This window comes from Anabrus simplex, chromosome 6, assembly GCF_040414725.1.
Source record: "Anabrus simplex isolate iqAnaSimp1 chromosome 6, ASM4041472v1, whole genome shotgun sequence".
Classification (NCBI taxonomy): Eukaryota; Metazoa; Arthropoda; class Insecta; order Orthoptera; family Tettigoniidae; genus Anabrus; species Anabrus simplex.
Window position 1 is genome coordinate 89,435,289 of NC_090270.1, and position 24,259 is coordinate 89,459,547.

General features: G+C 37.4%; 1 protein-coding gene across 1 annotated transcript in view; it reads right to left on the minus strand.

Moving 5' to 3' along the window:
- Positions 1-629: 629 nt before the first annotated feature.
- Positions 630-24,259, minus strand: part of LOC136875483 (nudC domain-containing protein 3) — a 56,182-nt gene continuing 32,552 nt past the window's right edge. The window contains exons 5-7 of the mRNA XM_067149028.2: positions 12,199-12,387; positions 9,420-9,608; positions 630-1,642 (exon numbers count right to left, since the gene is read on the minus strand). Of these exons, the coding sequence (XP_067005129.1) occupies positions 1,532-1,642; positions 9,420-9,608; positions 12,199-12,387 (489 nt within the window). The 3' untranslated portion in view covers positions 630-1,531. The remainder of the gene's footprint in view (positions 1,643-9,419; positions 9,609-12,198; positions 12,388-24,259) is intronic.

Genomic DNA, 24,259 nt, shown 5'->3' on the forward strand with positions numbered 1-24,259 from the left:
TGGATGATGCAGATTACTCCTTATATTAACACCCAGGTAATTAAAGCAATTAAAACTGAGAGGACTTTTCCTCTAGGTAAAACTTAAAACCTGACTTTTCATCCCGTTTATCTTGTACCATTGTCCACTGTCCATCTCACAACACCGTCGAGGTCGTCTTCCAGTCGCTCACAATCCTGCAACTCATTTACTACTGTATACAATATAACATCATCTGCAAATAGCCAGTTCTTTACTCATATATATACGAAAACATAAAGGTCCAACAATACAGCCCTGCAGGACCCCCCCACTCTTTATCATTACAGGATCAGGAGTTTGGAATATGACAAGCAAAGTCAGCGACCCTGTTTGCACTAATGTTAGCCAAATAAAAGATCATCTTCAGCAGGTAAGGCAACATGATAAAGCCATTATAACCATGGTGGTACAGAATATCAAAAGTATGCCAAGACGTACTGAGTCTGTTATAAAAACAAAAGGGAGTGCTACAAAGTTAATCTTATATGATGCAGAAACTCTACTAGATTTAAATGCTAAAAATATGGTTTCAAAAAATGGTAAAAGTCTATGTACAAACAAATAAAATCATAGAATAATTTGCAGTTGCCCCCCCCCCCCCCCCCCGCTGTATAATAATAGACTTTCAGATTATCAGCAATCCATGAATAGCTTGCAATAGCTGCTGATTAAGAACAGTACGAAAATGAAACATCACACCAGTAAAAACACAGGGATTATTACATTAACATCCCAAGACTTGAAAGGCTGGGAGGAGACTACAAATGGTAAACCCTGAATTATTCTCACAAGTAGAAATGCTGATATGTCTCTGGTACTTTCTGTCACTGACAACCTACTTCACAGTATCAATTAGGCAGTTCAAGTGTTCACATTTTTAACCACAGAAGGAGCTGCCAATATTTTTAAACTCATACAAAGAGGAAAGAATAAAAACCATTTGAAGAATCCTGAGTCCATAGTGGAACTATTTACCACTGGTGGACAGTGACAGATATAATTACAGGGCGAGTGTTTATTCAAAATATATTCAGGTATTTTTTATGTTTCAATATTCATTTTCTCTAAACCTGTAACTGTGTTTTCCAAACTATTGCATTTAGTTGGATCCAAAATGTGCTGTGGAGATTGTGCAGTTTTTTAATCAAACGTATATCTGCTTCCAAACAGAGTTTTAGACACCTAAAACTGCCACCGGTATCAACCTGCTTCAAAGTATCATAAAGATTTATTATGGGAAGTCTTTATAATACTTTTGAGCACTTAATTACTTAGACAACTACAGTATATACAACACAAAGTAACATTTTCCATTTCAAAATCAATGTAATTTAACATCCACAATGTTTAGAGATACCTTATTAAAATCATAAATAAACAAGTCATTATTTAATACTGTAGCATCACATAGGTCATGTTCTTAAAATAAATTCTAAGAGGAGATGATGACATACGAAAATAACTAAAAATTTACAAAAGAAATGATTGATGGGAGATATTAGTTACCATATTAAAAGTTACCAGGGGACGTCACGTATTTTACCATATTAGGATCATATGGTTTACCAAGAAAAGGAGATCCTTCCTTATCCCAGGCTTCTTTCATAATCTTCTGCATGTCCTAATGTGAATAAACCACAATAATATCAGTATTTGAAAAAAGAATCTACCATACACATAAACACAAAAGAAAAATGCATCTTCCCATCTATAATTTTATCTGGACTGATAACCGAGTAATGGATTCTTAGTTCTTAGGTCCTTGGTATGGGGAAAAGAGGGCAGCTAAAAAAAATTTAAGTTGGGGAGGAAATGGTGATGGTGGTTATTGTTTTAAACTTTAATACTCATGCGGGGTTTTCGATGCTTCACTCTCATTTTAAATTAGTATGAATATTTGTACTGACCATATGTGACCTTGATCATTCAACAACTTCAACCAGAGGGGAGGCAAACTCAGTTTAGTAGCTGGCTTATTAATGCCAAGTAAAGTTCTCTGTGCAGAGCAGTGATGAGGCTTTGAAGACCTCACATGAGTAATTATAATGATTATAAAACAAGGTAAATTCTTTTACATTTTTTTTTTTTGCAAGTTGCTTTACATCGCACCGACACAGATAGGTCTTATGGCTACGATGGGACAGGAAAGGGCTAGGAGCTAGGAGTGGGAAGGAAGCGTCCGTGGCCTTAATTAAGATACAGCCTCAGCATCTGCTTGTTGTGAAAATGGGAAACCATGGAAAACCACCTTCAGGGCTGCCGACAGTGGGGTTCGAACCCACTATGTCCCGAATACTGGATATTGGCTGCACTTAAGCGACTGCAGCTATCGACTTCGGTTTACACATTCTTAATTGTGTGAATGTTTTAATACACATATTTTGATATGTATCTGAAATCTTCTGTGCACCCTGAGAATTGTTATTCTACCATAAATATTGAACACTTCTACATTGAAATTATGACATACACTGAAAAAACTACATAGAAAACTGTATTATTGATTTTCTCGATTTCTAGATTTCTTTTACTTGTGCCTGCTGTCATTTCTTGATGAATACAGTACTTTAGCATTCTGGCACAGGCCAGAGTAAAGTGTAGCTTCCACCCAAGTCCCAATCTCATCCATGGCTGTGACAATATGGAAGCTACTGGGTTATGGGTCGTGATGAATAATGACATTCGGAGCACAACCTGAGTGTTATGAAAGGTGTTGCTCACAGGGTTAGTTGTGCTACAATAGCAATGTCTGGCCCAGAGAGGAAAGCAATGGCAAACTACCTCACTCCTCATCTTGCCTAGTAGCCTCATTTTGGTGCTGCCATTGATTTGGGTGGTTTCCAACTGCATAGCCTTTGGTGGTGCTATTTCGAGGATCCAACCAGCCTCTGGGCTAATGATCTAACAAACAGATATACTCAGATAAATACTCAGATAAATATGACTGGAGAGCAAAAATATGGGATAGTGAACAGTGGCTTTTAGAAAGAGATGAAGATGGCCCTGCTGACATGTGTAACCTATGGAAAGAAGATATATTCCTTATTGCCACTTACTGTATGCCATTTTTTCTTGTACTGTGTATATGTTTCCTTTTATGTAGTTTAGTATGTATATACCTACAATAAAATAAAACTAGTGGACCCGTGCTACTCTGCAGCATTCCTTATAAATAGGTCAGATAACTCGTCTTGATATGCTTGTTGCAGTCATGTTGTTTTGCCAGCCTTTTTCAATAGTTTTATGAACATTTAATACCTGTAATATACAGTAGTTTTTAACACTTCTTTCCATACAATATTCTCTGTGCTTCGACCATTTGGCCGTATCTGGATCTTAACATTTACAAAAGACCTTGCCCGAGATAGTGCAACATACAATTGGCCGTGGCTGAATACTGGTTCGGGTAAGTAGACTACCCACTTTCTCAAGAGTTTGTCCCTGCATTTTATAAATGGTCATACAGAAGGCTAGTCGACTTGATATCTTCCAGTCTGTATGTATGTAGACCGTTTTGTCTTAGTAGCATATAGGTTATCAGGAACATTCTACCATCTGTTGAGTATATTTAGAAGCTTGGAAAGGTCAGAGAACCAAAGAATATCTAGCAGACAATAGTATTCTTCCATCACCAGAAGAAGGCTGTACAGGTAGTAATCAAACATGGCTGCATGCAATGATATTATTAAGGATGAAAATCATATATATCAGAATATTAATGAAAGTGTTGGTTGCTTAGCAACCTGCTAAGTAAGAATGTATTGCAGGTTACGGTAAGCCTTTGCCTGCAATTAATGGAATGATCATTTAATAATTTGATTTTATGATTACTCAAAGCTGGCTGAACTTAGAGACCTATCAATGTCTCATGATTCACCGGCAGGTAATTCCAGAGATAATAAAACAGAAATGAAGCAAATCAGTCCAGTAGAATGGACGGATGGATTTGCCCAAGCTGTTTTTAATATATTATTTTTTTAAAATATATACATAAAATCTGTTTCTTTTTTAAAACAAACAATCCCCATGATGTAACAGCCCTCATGGGTCGTACCTGCCAAGGGACTGCTGCTCAGCTAATGGCCTGCAGGTTGTGGGGTGACGCATGGTCAGTGTAATTAATCCTCTCAGCCGTTGCTTGGCTTTCTAGATTGGGGTCCTTACCTCACTGTCAGATAGCTTCTCAATTGTAATCACATAGGCTGAGTGGACCTAGAACTAGCCTTCAGATCCAGATAATAATCCTGGACCTGGCTGGGAAATGAACCTGAGTCCTCAGATTATTATTATTATTTTTTTTTTTGCTAGTTGCTTTACGTCACACCGACACAGATAGGTCTTATGGCGACGATGGGACAGGGAAGGGCTAGGAGTGGAAAGGAAGCGGCCATGGCGTTAATTAAGGTACATCCCCAGCATATGCCTGGTGTGAAAATGGGAAACCATGGAAAACCATTTACAGAGCTGCCGATAGTGGGGTTCGAACCTACTATCTCCCGAATACTGGATACTGGCCGCACTTGAGCGACTGCAGCTATCGAGCTACGTAGTCCTCAGATTGGCAACAAGGAAGCATTGTACCATTGTTCAAAACAGGAAATAGGAATGGGCTAAAAATAATGCTAGTTGCTTTACGTCGCACTGACACAGATAGGTCTTATAGCGACGATGGGACAGGAAAGGGCTAGGAGTAGGAATGAAGCGGCCGTGGCCTTAATTAAGGCACAGCCCCAGCATTTGCCTAGTGTGAAAATGGGAAACCACGGAAACTAAAAATAATGGAGAAAATCATATACAAAAGACTGAGGGATATAATAGAAACACAATTAGAGGAAGAACAATATGGCTTTAGACCAAATAGATCAACAATGGACCTGATATTTACAGTGCAAACGATAATGGAAAAACATCTGGAAAGGAACAAGGAAATCATCTTCGTATTTTTGGATTTGGAAAAAGCTTATGATACAGTCAAGAGAAAACATGTATGGGAATGCCTACTGGAAAGGAATGTACCAAAAGCATTAATTAACAAGATAAAAATGTTGTATCATGTGAGTAAAAGCAATGTACAAGTGGGGAGTGGTGACTCAAACATTTTATACAAAAAAAGGGTCTCAAGCAAGGAAGTGCACTGTCACCATTATGGTTTATTATATTGATGGATGAAATCATAAAACGTGTAAAACAGAGGATCAGTAGTGATGAAGTAAATGCTTTGGTATTTGCAGATGATGTGGTGATTTCAGGAAAGGGAGAAAAGGAAGTACAAAGGAGAATGGACGTTTGGAATGGTAATTAGCAGGAACGGATTTAAATGTACTAATAATTATTGAAATATGTACATATATATTTAGTTATAGTGAAACCTCGGAATGCGAGTAACTTGGTCTACGAGTGTTTTGCAAGATGAGCAAACATTTAAAATAAATTGTAACTTATAAGCGAGTGAGGATCCGCAATACGAGCATCACATGTCCCTACGATTTCCCCTCCCCTGTTCGTATGTTGAATGGATGAACGAGATCTTTGGTCCTGTACTGAAGAAATACCTTTCAGAAAATAATCTGCCGCTCAAAGTCTTGCTGGTTACGGACAATACTCCTGCTCATCCTCCAGGCCTTCAGGATGACACTGGAGGAATTCAAGTTCGTTAAGGTTAAGTTCCTTCCCCCCAACACTGCTCCACTACTCCAGCCTATGGATTAACAAGTCATTTCGAACTTCAAAAAGCTATACAGCAAAGCACTATTTCAGCGATGCTTCGAAGTGACCGAAGGAACAAACCTTACCCTCCGAAAGTTTGGAAGAAATCATTTCCCCATCGTGAACTGCCTGAACATCATTAATAAAGCCTGGGATGGAGTCACAAAGAGAACTCTCACTTCCGCTTGGGGAAAGCTGTGGCCTGACTGTGTTCTTGGACGTGACTTTGAGGGGATTGTTGGCGACAATAAGCAGCTGATTGTCAATGAAATTGTGTCCTTAGGAAAGACTATGGGCCTGGAGGTGAATGACGTGCACATCAAGAGCTGGTGAAAGAACATAGCCAAGAACTGACCACTAATGAACAGATGGACCTGCATCGCAAAAAATAGGAGGAGGTTATGGAGATCTCGTCTGGAGAAGAGAAGGAGGAAAAGTCAATGGAATCTCTCACTTCAACTGAGATTTGGGAGAAGTGCAAAATGTGGGAAATGGTGCAAAATTTTGCAGAAAAACACCACCCGAATAAGGCTGTAGCAGTGCGAGCGATGAATCAGTTCAATGACAATGCAATGTCACATTTTCGTGAAATCATCAAAAGAGACAAAAGCAACAGTCATTGGACAGGTTCCTCATTAAAGTTGCATGAAAAGGAAAATATTCCAGTGAGCCAGCAGATAGCAGTGATTCCGTTAGTGAAATTCATGCTACACAGTAACTCTTCTCATGTCATCTCTAGTCTCCCTCACACCAACAATGATTTTATTGTAAGGAAAAGTGCACTTTAATTTATTTTACGTTATATTTTGTTTTAGAAATGGTATGCGAATAAATATTTTTGAGTTGTGGACGAATCATCCGCGTTTGAATTGTTTCTTATGGGAAACTTGCTTTGATATACGAGCGCTTTGGATTACAAGCATGTAGCCGGAACGAATTATGCTCGCAATCCAAGGTTCCACTGTATTTTTATTGAAATTGGAATTACCGTATTTATGCGAATAATACCCGCACATTTCTTTTTTTTAATTTGAGGCACGAAATTGGGGTGCAGGTTTTATTTGCATCAATGTTGGCATTTTCTTTCAAAATCAGCCTTTCTAAATTTAGGGTGCGGGATTATTCGTTGGCGGGTATTATTCGCGTAAATACGGTGGCGGGGATTATTCGTGAAAAATTGAGCCACGAAATTGGGATGCGTTTTTTTTTTTTGCGTCAATGTTGGCTTTTTTTTTTTCTTCAAAATAAGCCTACCTAAAGTTAGGGTGCGGGGATTATTCGCGTAAATACATGGACTTAGAATTACACATATAACATTAATTTCTATTTAATATCAAAGTTCAAAGAAGCTAAACAAAGTAGATCTACATGCAACATAATGTTGCACTTCTCATCTACATATATAAAATAACTTGTCCTGACTGACCGACTGATTCATCATCGCCGAGCCCAAACTACTGGACATAAAGAAATGAAATTTTGGAAATACATTCATATTGATATGTAGTTGCTCGCTAAGAGAGGATTTTTGGATATTCCGTCACTAAGGGGGTGATAAGGGGGGGGGGGGGGGGGGGTGAATTTTTAAAATGAGAATATCTATATCTCAAAAACTTAAAAGTTTACAGACTTAAAAATCGGTATTTGGAATCTCCTTTAAAAATTAAGAAACACATATTTTTTTTGTTTTCGGAAAACCTCATTAAGGGAGGTGAAAAAAAGGGGGAAAACTGGTTGAACACCTTTTATGTGTAGACTTATATCTCAAAAACTGAAGGTGTTACAGACAGGAAAATTGAAATTTGGAATCTCCTTTGCAAATAAAGACACACATATTTTGGCGTTTTTGCATAATCCGAAGAATAGGGGTGACCAGGAGTTAAAAAATGGGGTAAATTTTTAAAAAGACTATATCTGAAAATTATCTCAGACACATAACATATTACAGATTTGAAAACTGGTATTTGGAAATTCCTGTAAAAGTAAAGAAATATAAATATTTTTTCAGAAAATCCAGTTAAGGGGAACCAAGAAAGGGGATGAAATTTTTAAATTAGCGTATCTACAGTATATAAGTTATAGACGAGAAAGGTTCCACCTTATCAATACAAATTTATTTATATAAATATCTACAGTACCGGTTTCGAGGAGGAGGAGGAACCTTGAGCTTCCTAATTTGTTCATTAGAATTCTCCACAGATAGTTTTAAAATATTTTCTTTGGAGAGAGCAGCTGACATACAGTACAGCAGAACGTGCTCGACTCAAGAACAAGAAACAAGCACAATTTTATGTAAAGAGGGAAAATAATCACAGAAATGTTGTCATGCAGCAAATGTAAACCCTTCATTGTCATTTAGCATGCACTGCCAAAAGGCGTTGCATTCAGACTGTATCTCTGGACATAAATGGGGATTTTGAAAGATTTTATGTGCAGTTAATATTGAAATGTGATACATTCACTTCTTGTAGCTAGCAAGTAATCTTTTATCAAAATCATTTTTTTATATAAAATGTACTGCTTGGCTAATTTTTTTAAATTCTAAAACAATTAAGCAAGATGAATGAAACGCAGCATTTCTGTCAATTACAGTGAAAACGTGTTAGTGTGTTCCTCATTAACATGTTTTCCCACTTAGTACATTGTAAATTCGAAATCCTGATTCCCATCATATTAGGTCTATATAAAATTACCTCACCTATCATGTGACAAATTTTTGCTATTACTGCTTAATATGATGAGATTTTTTCTAGCCCTGAAATAATTTGTTATCCCTTGTGAAAGGAATGTATTTTCCAACACAAGTAAGATTCCTCGCTACAGGAGGCAGGTTGGGTAAAATTGTGCAATAAAGGGAAAAGACCTTGAATTCCCAAACTTCGGGGCAAACTGCACCTTCAGTGGAAAACTGAAGCCTCAAGAAAGTTTAATTTTGCTAATTAACCCAGTGAGCCTGTTCATGCTTTCTTTTTGCATTTCAGCCAGAAATTAGAAGTTAATTGAATGGTATAGTGATGGGTATGGATTTGGAACATAATTGTGTGAAGTTGACTGGTGTGCCTCAGGTTTTTCTTGTGATAGCCTAGTAATGGCCAAGAGCAAAAGAACACCACCACTGAACGGTCAAAGGACATATGTAACATGGACATATGAGTGCCTCCAACACACTGCATATGACCTGTACGTGCAGTAAGACAATGCTTCAGGCCATTGCTCCAAAATTGTGGCTGAATGGCTTGATGAGCACTCCTTGGACGCGAAGATGCTTGCCTGGCTCCTGAGGAGCCTGGATCTCAATCCATTCAGCACATCTGGGAAGCTGTGGAGAGGGATGTGCATGCCCTGGACCCTGCTCCAACAAATATTTGAGGATTATGGGAGGATGTGCAGCAATCGCGGATCAGCATGGCTTCCCAGCACTTCCGGTGTCCTGGGAAGTTGATGCCACGCAGTGCTGTCGCAGTCATCAAGACAAAAGGGAGTTCTGCACACTACTAGCCAGCTATCGCCAATTCAATTGTTCATTAGTGGGTGAGTAGTTAAGAATTAGGGTCCTCAACATATGGCCCAAAGGCTGAAAAGGCATTTTATGTGGTCGTCAGGCCGAGGTTTGATAATTATCTTAAGTTTCAGTGCATGATTTTCACAGTGACCGAATTAGACAACATATTAACTAATGAAATATAACATACCATTTCATCAGATGTTGGAAGCCCTTTCTGTTTCCTTTCATGATTCCACATCAACTCCTGAATTTTCATTTGTTCTTCTTGGGAAAGGTCATCCATTGGACGCGATGCATCAATATTTTTCAAGTCAATTTTTGGTTCTGATACAAAGAGGGCATCCCACCATCTATCACCGGTCTTCTCTAGATGTAACTAGAAAAATTAAATTTTCAAGTGTAATCATACAATGCAAAAAAGGATGAAAAGTCAGTCATTTACATTCACAATGCAATATGGATTGTTAAATGAAGGTCATTTATAAAAATACGGCAGAAAGACTTCAGTAAAGGGTGGACAAACACACACAGAAAGGTTGGCATCAAGCAGGAAATATGGTAGAAAGTTTCAGGAGATGTGGTAAGGAATAAATTAAACATGAGGAGTAGGTAGCTGGAGATATCACAGAAAGGAGTTTCGTTCTGAGAAATCTTTTGTACAATGCTAGTCAACTGTCATTTCAGATTGCTACTATAAATTAAAATTATAATAAAGTTTATTGACATGATATAGGCTTTTGGGCTTATGCCATGTCAAGAAAATAAGGTGAGATTCTTTACGTTTTGCAGCGAAATTTGTTCTGAGTCTCCAGAAGAAAACCTCGACTGTTCATAAGAAAGGCTTTTCAAAAAAATGAGGTTTGAATTTAGACATTATAATAGAAGTGGAAGTGGTACATTCTTTCGTCACCAGATGAATCATCGGACGCAGTACAGCTCTAGCGTTTAAAATGGAAGCTGATGGAACCATCAGAATCAGTCTGAGAGGGAATCGCATAACATAACAGGTGTACACACATATGGAAGTATGACATGACACAAGTGTGGAATGAAATATCTGGTGAAAAGCAACGTACGAATTTGGAAAACACCGAAACGAAATAATAATAATGAAGGGAACTATCAATCACTTAATCAATTATAATACATTGTTGCCAGCCATTAAGGATTTACATAGGTAGTTCCTCTCCCTGTTCCTTCACTATTATTATTTTGTTTCGGTGTTTTCCAAATTCGTACGTTCCTCATCGCCAGATGTTTCATTCCAGGCTTGTGTCAATGTCATACTTCCATATATGTGTACACCTGTTATGTTATGTGACTTCCTCTCAGACTGATTCTGTTGGTTTCGTCAGTTTCCATTTTGAACGCTAGCGCTGAACCGTGTCCAGTAAGCCATCTGGTGACGAATTAATGTACCGCTTCCACTTCTATTATAACGTCTAAATTCAAATCTCACTGTTTGAGAAGCCTTTCTCGTGAACAGTTGGGATTTTCATCTGAAGGCACAGAGCAAAGTTCTCTGTGAAAAGTAAAGTATTTCACCTTATTTTCTTGACATGGCAACATATAATATAGTTTCATTCTAGAGACTTTGGACATAATGATCGACAGTTCAGTGCACTTGTTCCATATGAAATGTCTATAACAGGAGTACTCAACATATGGCCTGCAGGCTGGGAAGACATTTTATGTGGTCTCCAGGCCAAGGTTTGATAATGGTCAGTTTCAGTGTATGATTTTTGTAGTGACTGATAAACCCAGTGCACCAGAACTTCATTTTTATTAAGAGAAAGGAGATAAATCTATTAAAAATCTCTGAATTATTTGTAGTTTTCTTCTTGACATGATGTTTCCAGTTCTAGGGTGCATATTCCTACTTTAAAAGCAGGTAAGAATTACATTTTCCCACATTGTTTCTTTGAATTGCAGGCTGCAGTGCTTGCTCAAACATTAAAAGGTTGGCATCATTCCACTCTGGATTAGATTCAGCTATTTTGGGACATCAGCAGAGAATTGATAGCTTACACCTAGAAAGTATTTTGGGAGGTTGATTGTGGTTTACTGTGAACTAAAGTTCTTTCTAACTACTGATATTTGTTTGTGAAAAAGTCCCTTTTCAAACATAGAGAAGTGGGCAGCGAGTACTGTGTTTTGAAAGAGAAAAGGGCTGATGATTATTCTTGTACTAAGAACAGTGGAAGTGATGTACCTGATATGTAAAGAAAATATTTCAATTTTTAAACAATACAAAAACACCAGGTGTCATTCTGACTAAAAGCACAAATACATATAATGGAGTACTGGGTATTACGGAAGGAAAATATTTCAAGTTTAATTAAACATCTCATTGATTAAAAACAAATGTTCACAAACATATCAAGGAAAATATGGCTGCAGTTCATGCTAGTTACAGAGTTGCACATTCATTAGCCATGAAAGAATGTTCACAAACATATCAAGGAAAATATAGCTGCAGTTCATGCTAGTTATAGAGTTGCACATTTATTAACCATGAAAGACAAACCATTTTCTGAAGAGGAGTTTGTGAAGAACCGTATGCTTTCTGTACTGAACTGTGACCAATATCTCTGGAATTTTTTACAAATTAAACTTCACTACATTACGGTTTGGTATTCACATCAAGCTGGAGGCACAGCAGCTAAGATTAGATATTAATAGTCACACAAAAATACAAACTTGCTTGCTGCTCAATTATTTGAAAGAATAATGTAAAGGAGGGAGTTTCAATTTTCTTTCCTATTCTTAATAGACTGAAATCTGTTCTAGTTCTAGCCTGTTACCAATGTTCCAAACTGTCTATTAAGTACCAGACTTTGTTACATAGAACAGATTTCTAAACTTCTGTGGTGGTGAAGTACGAACAGGCAACCATCATCTCAATTCTAACTTAAGAGTAGAGGTTTTCACCTTCATCAACTAATAGCAGTATGTAAATAACTTACCTGTACATACTGTCCAGGAACTAGGCTCCATACAGAATCGTCCTTGTTAGTTCTGTGACATAATTCACCATAGACAAGACTGCGCCACTGGTCACTGCTGTTCTCCTCCAAGATGGATACAGATAGGGTAGTGGCTGTAACATCCACTCGGACATTACGACCTTTTCTGACGTAAGGTGGAACTGTTACCTACAAGACCAAACAGAATCATCCTCATTGATTCTGCAGCATTATTTACATTTAAAAGGACTGTCCTTTGGTTTCCAGGATTATTTTCCAAGAAAACCACAGACAGCCTAATCATAAGTGTACAGTCAATTTAATTTGCAAAGTTAGTTTCCACTATACTAAGAGCACGAAAACTGGATCTTTTTAAGTAGAAATTAAAACACCGCTCTAATACACTAACATTTTTAATGTTGAAAAACATGTCTTAGGAGACAAAGTAGGGGTCCCCATACTACAAAAAACATAAAATTAAGCAACTTCCTCAATTGTGCTGAAAGTTGAAGGGCTAAAGGGCCCGGAAAGGTTTCAAATTGTGAGTCTTGGATTGCTCTCTCAAACTAAATTTTTTTTGTTTTCTTCGAGAATCACTTAGACATTCAGGAAAAACAGCCTAAAATTGCTTGTTTCTTTACTCATTTTCTTTTTTTTATTCAAATCCTAGCCAAATTAAATTATTTACATAATTCTTTCTGCAGTGTGTTCCTTGGTTCAATACCCTCAGGCATTTTGTGAATTTTTTAATTAAAATATCCACATCGAATGTAGTTATACAGGCTTAAGTGAAACTTGCATTCACTTATAGTGGTGCTTAAGTGAAACAATTAAATGACTCGCATTAGTGCTTGTAGTGGTAGAAAAAGGCATACTACCAACCTAATCAGCCGGAAAACAATAATTAAGAAAAGGATTGTTATTATTAGGAATAAATAATATATTCTCATAATTTCTTCCATTTTATTGACCTAAAATTCGTAGCTCATATCCCTAGGATATTTTCAACATTGAGTTACTTGCCTGAAGGGTTAGAACTGTGGATTTTGAACAATCCAACACAATTACAGGACAAGTTTGTTACACCATAGAATTTGACATAGTGCAGGCACTTTTACGTCCTATCATGGTAAGAAATATTCAATGAAATATCCATACAATACAATTCTCAAGTCAAATAAAGAGGGAAAGAACATGAAAAGGAAAACAATACAATGAACACAAGGACAGGTCAGTCGGAAAAGAGGGGGCAATAGAAAGGAAACACAAAAGTACCAGGACAATCTCCATATCATCAAATAGAATGGCATTCTCCTCATCAATCCCTATTCTTCTGTACATCATTTTGTGCTTTCCTTCTACTGTATTACACCCTCTTCCAACACTGATCTGTTATTGTGCTCCTAATATGTCAGAGTTAAGATAAACAATCACCTTTCTATCCCTTATAATGCCACTAGCAGTGTCCCACAAAGTACTCACCTTGCTCCATTGATGTTTTCGATATATTAATGATATAAAGGCATTATTTTGCAAATTCCTAATGTTTGCAGACTATGTAAAATTCTTAACAAGAATAAATTCACATAGTGATTGCCTTAGATTACAAAAAGACTTAAATCAACTTCCAGTTTATTGTTTAAGTAATTATTTAAAGCTCAATACCAAAAAGTGTAAAATAGCCTATTTTTCTAAAAAGAAATGTAATATCCTCTTTGATTATAAATTAAATTCCAAAATTACTGTTGAACAAATAAATGACTTAGGTGTACTATTTGCAAATATATTAACTTCAGTGATCACATTGAACAGATCTGTAAAAAATTCCTTGCAAAGACTTGGCTGCATAACAGGTATTCTAGAGTTTTCCAATTTGCTCACTTTTAAACACGTAGTCTATTATTAGAATATTGCACTCAAATATGGAATCCAACCATACTGTTTCCATATCTAGGATAGTCTGTCCAACATAAATTTTTACGTATTTATTCTTACAGAATTGGTATCCCATACGACTGCATAGAATATAAAAAGTTGGAAAACTATCTGGAATTACAATCTCTTCAGGAGAGACATGAGAACTTGGATATTAGTTTAATTTATAAATTACTCTACTCTCATATAAATTGTTCCGAATTATTGGGAAAAGTGAACATTTATGTTCCTCCTACGTACACAAGATTAAATCAGTCTTTCGTAAGAAACTGGCACAGAACCAACTATGCTTTCCATAGTCCGTTGCAAAGAATGATGAGAAATGTGAATAAGCTGGATATAGATATATTTGACTGTTCATACTCTCACCGTATGAAAAATGCTAGAAAATTTTAAATGTACAAAGATCATAATCACTAGGTAACCTAGCCTATATGTCCTATAATTATTATTATTAACTTTATTGGACACATTGGACCGCTTGAGTCTTCCATGTACACTTTTTCTTTGAAGGTTGTACCGTTTGCTTCTTCTTATCTGCCCAGTACTTCTTCATTCATTCTGATCATAGTGTTCTTAATTCATCTGAAATCTCTACAGACCTTCTGTGCATCAATTCAGTTGAAAATTCTTAAGAAGGGTGGTCATTTTATTCTTGTTCTCTGCACCTGTAATTTCGAGTCCAACTGTTTTGAGATCCTCTTGAATTTCTTTGATCCAATGCCCTCCTGTCTTCTTTCCCAGATTTCTCATAACTTGTTGTAAAATCCTGTTTTCTGGTAATCGTAAGATGCAAAAGAAATAAAAGATTATTTTCTTCTTCGTCATGCTGGTAACTGGGGCAATATCTTGATAGGCAGTTTCATTGGGGAGGATTCTCCAGACTCCTTCAACCTTGTACTTTTTATTTATGCAAATTCTGATAAATCTTTTTCCAGTTTTGAGGAGCTGATCAGTTCTTTCTTCATTTTTAATTTGGAACAACGTTTTGCTAGTGTAAGTAGCTTTGGGCAAAGTTACAGTTTGCAGTGTTGGATCTTAGTGTTTTTTGTTTATAAGTTGACCAGGTTAGAAAATGTGCTTTTTTTCTCGTTAGTTCTGTTTATCCATGTTGCCTTCTTGCTTAAGTTGTGCATAATGATTTCTCCAAGGTATTTAAATTGTAAGACTATGTTAATTTTTTTATCATTTATGATAACTTCGTTTATGTCAAGGGGTTTCATTGGCATGATCTCAGTTTTCTTAAAGGATATTTGTAATCCTATTTTTAATGCAATTTTCTGGAAACTGGTGATCTGAGCATGGACTTCTTCCATATCAAGGGCAAAGACAGCTAAATCATCTGCAAATCCTAGGCAGTTTGTCCTTATTGAGGGTTTTGCTCCAATTTTGATTTTAGGTGGGTTTTCTTATTGCCAAATTTTTATGATGTAGGATAATCCATCACCTTCTCTGAGGCCTGTATTCTTCTTCTTTTTCATCCATTCCCTTTTCCAGATTCTCTCTGGGTAGGGTAGTGTACCAAAGCCCTCCACCTTACTCGATCTTTCCACCATTCCTCTTCTAGTACTTTATTGCTATCGACTCCTCTATTTGCAATACAGTCCACAACGGAGTTCCTCCATCTCACTCTAGGCCGTCCCCTAGGCCTCTCTGCAGTCTCTGTATTCATGAATGTTCTTTTTGGTATTCTCTCTCTCTGGCATTCTCATCATGTGTCCAAACCATTTTAGCTTTGCTATTGAACCATATCATTCATAATCAGAGAATATAATATTTAACGCATCAGGAACGCTGTGCCAGGGAGTCTAAACTGGAATGGCGCGAAGAGTAGCTTGGAGCATGAGGGGGGCAGAGCAAGCCAGCACGGGTGTGGCAAGATGTGCGAGAGAGCAAGAAAACCTAGAGTAAAGGATAGAGCGACTCGAATGTTGTTAGGGGATTCACATGCACCACGCTGATAAGAAACACAGCAGAAAGCAGGACTGACAAGTTATGAAATTAGGATGATAACTACTCCTAACAGTTCAATTCAAAGAAACCAAAATGACAGAAAATTTTGTCATAATTTACTGAGTGCTCTGGACTGATTGGATGTGTTAAAATTCATCGCCTTTCTTTATATAACTTGATTGGAACGGGTGTGGGAACTAAGCTCTCATCTGCACAAAGGAATATTGTGTTGTATCTTGCGGGTTACCCTTGTGTGGCGTCACTGTCCAAACTTAAAAAAAGGGGCAGCGCTAAGTGGAAAGGGGGTCATTTATTCTTTCTTGCTGTGGAAGTCGGACGTGAAGGAGGCTGCGTCTTGAACTCTGATAAAGCACACAAAGTTTCAGAATATGTAGTATCGAACAATGTTAATAACTGTAGCCTGGAGAGATAGTCAGTACCTGATAGAGAAAGTGTATAATTAATAAACTATACTCCAGAGTTCGTTTGTGGTAGCACGATGTAGAATTGGTCAAGTAACTGTTAGGCCATTTTTTCATCCCTAACCTGTAGCAGGCAGAAATAGGAGTGATTGGAGTGCACTAACTGGCATTTTATCTGTGTGTAGAAAACTGCAGATATCGCGATACAGGAAACTACGACAAGAGCTGTTAGCATGAGACCGTCCAACACTCAGCACTCAAGCAGACTGCATCGCGACTGACCAAATCCAGGAACTGAGCCAAGGACCAGCTACCCAGGACAATGACAGCAAGATGTTGGGCTAAACCCAATATACCAGAGTCCGGCATGGAGGAGTCGTGAGGACACCATGTTACAGATAAGTTTGAACAGTATTTTTTAGCATGAGAGAGCTGCATTGGAATACTAGTTAAAAGGGACCCATTTGCCACGTGTTGAAACCCAGATGTGAGAGGCTGAGCCGTGTAGTTGTGTGTCTGCTGACGTAATGTTTTGTTTATAACTACGAGGGAGAGACGACCTTGCCCACCTCCTTTTAACAAGGGAAGGTCGATGCCATCGCCCAGTGAGACGACCCGGGAGAAAGGCGACTACTTCACCAAGCCCGCAAGACTAGTGTATTTCTTTGCATGTGTTTATTTCAGATCAGATGGTATTTTGTGATTTGTTCTTTGATATTTTTGTGTCTTTTTTATTGGTATTATTGTTTGTCATTTGATTGTGCATTGTTAGAGGGGTAGCACGTATACATTCTAGTGGTTTCAAGCTCTATTCTCGTGCTTGACTATGAGTACGGGCTCATGATAAATTCAGTGCCTTTTGGGGGTATCAGAAAGTCCTATAATTAATTCATGTTATGTATCCCAGTTTCATGGGAATTATATAAATTTTAGTTTCTTTATGTGCAAAGTGTTCTGTTCCTTATCTCATCAATCAGGACATTTTAAGTACAACAATTATAGTCGAATCTGTTCAAACTTATCAATATGTACGATGCAGTGTTTGTGTAATGTCCCCACGGTCTCTGAAGTAATTATTTTGTTTTGCTGCCACTTCATGGCCAATGATGATATACTTGTAATATATCTATACCGAGTTATGGGATTTTTCATTCTTATTCATCCAATTTTTATGTTCTGATCACTAAAGTTTGGTTTTATGTAAACTCTTATCCTCATCCACTCACAGAAAAACAACTCCTGTCCTACTTACATCTTTAAGATTTGATTTGGTGTATTTTGAGATCTAGTAAACAAAAGTTCTGTGGGCTCTGCCGCTGAACTAGCCAGGTCAAAAGAGGGCAGGAAATTTTGGTAATTTGTGCCTTCTCACGCTGTGACCCATCTTTTGTATATTTATTCATTTATTTGTTATCGACCCAGTAAGGTACACTATATCAATCTCTTCTTGAAGTTTACACACTCCCACGCTTCTCCTTATTTCCTCATTTCGTATTCTATCTCTGAGGCCTGTATTTATTGTAAAAGCACTTGACATTTCTCCCCTGAAATTTACCTTCGATATTGTGTTGGTTAAAGTTAGTTCAATAATTGTTGTTAATTTAGGATGGAGGCCATATGATCTGAGGATTTTTAAAAGAATGGGGCTGTGTATACTACCATAAGCCTTTTTGAAATCATGAGTGAAATGAACAGCTGTTTACTTCTGTATTTGTAAATATTCCATTATTAGTTTCAGGCTGAGAATGTGGTCTGGGCAACTTCTGTATGGGTGAAATCCTCCTTGGTATTCCCCAAGTTGCGATTCCAGAATGTTTTTTATCTTATTGTAAATTATGCGGGAGAACATTTTGTAAGTGCAGCCCAAAAGGGTTATTCCTCTGTAATTGTCTGGATTAGTTTTATCTCCTTTTTTGAATAATGGATGGATTACATCTGAGGTCCAATGTTCTGGGATTTTCTCTGTGATCCACATTTTTACTAGATGCTGATGTAGATTTATGATTGCTGGTTTCCCTGCATTTTTCCAGATTTCTGCAAAGACTAGATCTTCAACACATGCCTTATAATTTGTTAGTTCCTTAATTGCGAATTCTACCTCATTGATAGTTGAAGGATCTGTTAGATTTGGGGTGGTTAAAATGGGTGTGACACTATTTACTTCCAACGTTTCCAGTGGGTCATCACAATTTAAAAGTTTGCTGAATGTCTCTGCGACGATCTCTGCATTTTCTTGATTGCTATAGGCTATTAATTTTATATTTACATTACCAACTTCTCCTTTATGCCTTATGTAAAAATTTCTTAGTTACATATCAGCAATTCTAACATGGTTTTATGCTGTCAATAAACATTTTTTTTTTTTTTTTTCCATTTCCTGTTCCTCTCTCTCTTTGTATGACTTGTTTGTTACTCTCCAATACAATTATGTAAACTAAGTGAGAATCATTACTGAGAGTTGTTGCAAGAGTACCTGTTAACTTCTTTTCAACAGTATTACAGCAGAGCATTGATTAATAATAATAATAATGTTATTTGCTTTACATCCCACTAACTACCTTCACAGTTTTTGGTGGTGCCGAGGTGCCGGAATTTAGTCCCGCAGGAGTTCTTTTACGTGCCAGTAAATCTTCTGACATGAGACTGACGTATTTGAGCATCTTCAAATACCACTGGAATGAGCCATGATCGAACCTGCCACACTGGGGTCCGAAGGCCAGCGCCTCAACCATCTGAGCCACTCAGCCCGGCAGAGCATTGATTAGCCGAATACCAATCAACTGAAACCGTTGCAGTCAGCAAGTTCAAATTTGTGCACCATGTAGAAAGTTCCATAAGTTGTTGTGCCATTCGTAACTGAGACTAAATGCAAACACGTTCTTGTTGTTTAAAGTTAAAATAATACAGCAGTTGAAGAATGTTGTTAGTGGTTCAAGCTTAGCTTGGGAATATGGAGTTGGAAATGCAATAATATCAGACATTAAAAAGAACAGTGATGCCATTACAAAATTTTAGTGTACTTGGCAAAGAAGATGGAAGATTGCCATCCAGCAAAGAAGCTTTACACTGCCTTGAGATAGCTGTGTGAAGGTTAGAACAAGAAGAATGTGATGCTGTCCAATTGCTGTCTTTAAAATGTTTGAAAATTTAACAGCAAAAAAGTTAGTCTCAGCTCTGAAGCAAATGAAAATTTTAGCCTTCTTTTTCCTAAATTTTAGGTCTACTTTAATAAATTACTTTATACAAGGTTATTATTGTAAGACGTGTGATACAAAATATACATACAGTTTTGTGTTTAACATCAATTTTTTTGTAAATATTCGGTTATCCAAAAATCATTTATCCAAACACCCCCAGTCCCCAATTGTTTCGGATAATCGATGCTCTACTGTATCTCTAATTATATTAGCTGGTTTTACATCCCAACTGTCTCGGATAATCGATGCTCTACTGTATCTATAATTATGTTAGATGGTTTTACATCTCATTAACTACTTTTACAGTTATCAGAGACTATAGTATTACTGTATCTGGAACTGATCAAGTTTTGTTGTTCAACCTTCACTGGTATCATGTATACCACCATAACACCACTTTTCACACGTTAAGTCCAGACAGTCCACATTCATGCACCTAACGGCACCTACATATCCAACAGAACACAATCTCTCAGTGCATTTCCTAAAGACTGGTGAAAGAATTGTGAATGATGTACATGATCTGCTATATGTCTATGGATATTACATGAAGTATGTAATGCCTGTGTAGATTTCGCATTATATATATGCACACTGAGCTTAATAAATATTAAATAATAAACATCATGTATGCCAAATCTGCAGTTAATAAAGAGGTAGAATCTGTGGGTGCGAGCATCCTAGTTTTACTGTCATGAAGTTAGGAGGGAATTAACAACACTTCTTGGAACTGAACTAGCTTTTTCAATGGTTTTATTCCTCAGAATTCCATTCATTGTTTTGCATACTTTTTGGACTGGATTGTTTTTAATCTTCTTTTGCAAGATCTAGGCAAGTGAAGGACATTTATTACTTCCTCACAAGTGATCATTTTTGTTTCAATACCATATTTTACCTTCTTTTCTAAGGATCTTTCTTTTATTCATTAGACCTAACCCTTTCACAACCTGGAACATCAAATATACAGTATTTTTTTTTTTTACACCAATACAGATAAGTCTTATGGCGACGATGGGACAGGAAAGGTCTAGGAGTGGAAAGGAAACAGCCGTGGCCTTAATTAAGGTACAGCCCCAGCATTTGCCTGGTGTGAAAATGGGAAGCCACAGAAAACCATCTTCAGGGCTGCAGACATTGGGATTCGAACCCGCTTTCTCCCGAATACTGGATACTGGCCACACTTAAACGACTGCAGCTATCGAGCTCAGTTTTACAAAGTTAAAATAATCGCATGGTATTATTAATTTTAACGATTCCAAGTTTATGAAGTGCAATTACTGCCCTTGGTTCACACACAATACAAATTCATAGTTCAAATGAAAGCACTGTCAGTACTTCGGCATTGCTTTTTTTTCAAATTGTCTGTAACCACTGTGTTGGAATGAGACAACACACACTCGCTATCTACACTGTTCGTTGGGGTCCACAACAACTCAAGACAGTATTTAGCAAATATGCTGAACTCTGTCTGAACTGCAGTTAATGCAAGCATGACATCACATTTTTCACTTTCTTTCATCTGGCTTTGAATTACATGTTTCAGAGAACAGTAACCAGACCAGATATCGTTTCGTGAGAGATCTGTTACTCCATACAATTTCTCAAGCTCATCTAATTTATCAGTGCTATTCAAAATTATATTTTTTGGATACAAAGCTTGAGAAATTGACACAAAATGATTATGGTTGGGGTCTTTAGCTTTCAATGTGGCTAGCTTGCACTGTGAAGAATGAGCAGCTTTGACAAATGTGTGTCAACACGTAGCCTGCTGTAGAGGAGTGAGCTTAATCAAAGTAACATTAGTTGCCGCAGAAAAATTCCCCTCACAAATTAAGGTAAAACTGGCGTCATGGTTATGCAGTTTGGGGTAAAGGAGATGAGAGATAGGATACGGACAGCCTTCAAGTTCAGTAAGGAGGTCAACCAATCCATCTGCATGATCTGTGACAAAAACCATGTGGGAGTGAAGCCTATTCACTTCTCGGTCACTCAGATCAGTCAGGTACTTAATACGATAGTTGTTGATGTTTTTCATGTCGGACATCTTGAAAAATGTAACAACATCAGTAATGTAAGCACTCAAATAGAAGACAGCCTGAAACCAGCTATCCCATCGGGTTATGACAGGTGCAGGAAAAAGCTCTGCTTCGTCTGAAGCACCATACTTTGATGTTAAGAATTGTAAATAATTATATTTTCGCTTTCTTGTGCTCAAAAATTCAGACTTTACCATCGCAAACACATGATTTAAATCTGTGATCACTGCAACCCAACTATTGCCAACCAAGCTGATCTTATGTGCCCAGCACTGTGCATGCATTAAATGATCCTCTATGACCACACTTAATGTTTCATAACAGCGGTTCATGTACGGAGCACTGTCACTAACAAACACTTTAACTGCATCATACGGTACACTAACTGCGCAGAGCTTCAAGAACAGCACGAGAGCAGTTTGTAGCATTTCCTGCATCAAGATAGTTCACAGAAACGATGTGCAGCTCTCTTTTCGATCCGGCTGGGATGATGATGAAAACACAATGGCCCATTATATCTGTAGTTTCATCACAGAGTATATTGATGTTCTTCCCCACTAGAGCCTCTGCTGTTCTTTTCTGGTGGTCAGATGCAACTTTTAGAAAGGAAGAAAGACCTCAAATTATAACAAAATAATTTAAAATTACTGGATCAATTGGGTACGGGTAAGATAGTTTGATATTGAAATCGCACTCAAATTCGAAATCCTTCAATTTTGCGTGTGGTTTCGATATCGTAATACCTAAACCGCACCTGATCAATGAAATCGAAACTTACCCGGTAAATATGCTTCACATAGAGTTCTCACACATGGCAGCTCTTCATTTGAAAACTCAGTAATCCAGGCTCTTAGCTCTTTGCTTTCCAGCTTTTCCAGAGGTATATTTGCTTTGGCAAATACTTCAACTGTGCATTTCGAGAAGTTATCTCTGGAAATTTTTTGTCGTTTACAACTATCTAACTGTGTAAGTAAAGAAGATTACTTTCTTTGAGACGTACTAGCAGCAGGGGTTGAACTTTTGTTACCGCGTCGCTTCTCCACGTGTTTTTCAGATTATGTTTCACAATGTTATCTTTTTTTTCCAACCCAACTCGGCAATTTCAATACTTGCAAAACACTGTCGCTGAATCAGTGGCATATAAACCATTCTTTGCATATTGTTGAGCCATTTCGTGCGCAGTTTTTGTCGTGCACCCCATAACCTAAATGATCGCTCGACTTTCTACTTTTCACTAGTTTCAATTTTGAACAAGAGGAAAACAACGCTGCGTCTATTTCGGTATTTCCATGACACTCGATTTACATTTCGATAATAATCGATACAGATCTTATTCCCATTGTAAATATTAAGCCAGCAAGCAGCAATCGATCGGCTACTTTTCTTCACCAATCAGAACGGTCGAAAGATTTATGCATCATATTTTGAGTATTTCTGACGATTTTGCCAAAATATGTTGTTTTCACCAGTAAAATAGCATATTTTTGCAGAGTTTGCACCAATCGCATATTCGTACTAATTTAGCATTTTGTGTCATAATTCGCATTTTGTCGCACTTCTATTTATGCATAAAAATTATTTTATTCTACATTAGAATTACCGTAGGCTTGGATTCAGTACAAGATTCAAAAATTCGCGTTTATCGCAAATGCAATTTTTTCAGGTCCCTACTGATAGGTAACAACATCTTCTGGCTCGAGAATGAAGTGGAGGGCATTAGTACACTACACTACCAAGAGAGAATCTAGAACAGGGAATGTATGATGAACTCTTCAGTAATACAGATTTTGATTCCTTGAAATATGTGTCCTGAATAAGTAAATCATAATTCCAATATAATTTGTCCTTTACTAGACATAATAAATTTTCTAGCTAACTCATTCTTGGTTGCCAGCGTTTCATCCCAGTGTACCAATTCGGGCAATTCCCAATAACAGATCAATTACATTGGAATTATGAACTCTTCAGTGATTCCTAGGCTACCTATGACAGCTGATAGTGGATTTGTTGAGGATCCATCAGCCTTCGGGCCAAGTACTCAATATTTTCAATATTTTGATATAGGCCAAAGGCAGGCATTTATTCAAGTAGAGGCACATGCTTCCCCTAGTGCACCGTCACTGCATTGTCCTACATAGGAGGCTTGCAGTGGTGTCTCAACGGCGCACTAGCGCCAGAGTCTTGGAAAGGTGTAACATTCCACTGCTACACTGGGGCGAAACGCTGGTAATTTCACGATTAAAAACGCCTAAAGACTTAAAGAGCCTAAATGTTTTACTAAATATTTTGTCTGAATGTTGCAGTCTACAAACCATTCCCACATACTGCTTATGTACAGATATTCACAACCAAACTTCACACTTAGATGGACATTTCTGTTCAAACCAGAGCTCCATCAATAAAGTATGAAGTATAGTAACACTACCATAAGCGTCCCATGTCCAACAGATTGAGAGTCATATAAAAGAGTGGTAACACTTGTACTGTACATAAACATCAAAGTTCCCCATTAGCTCTA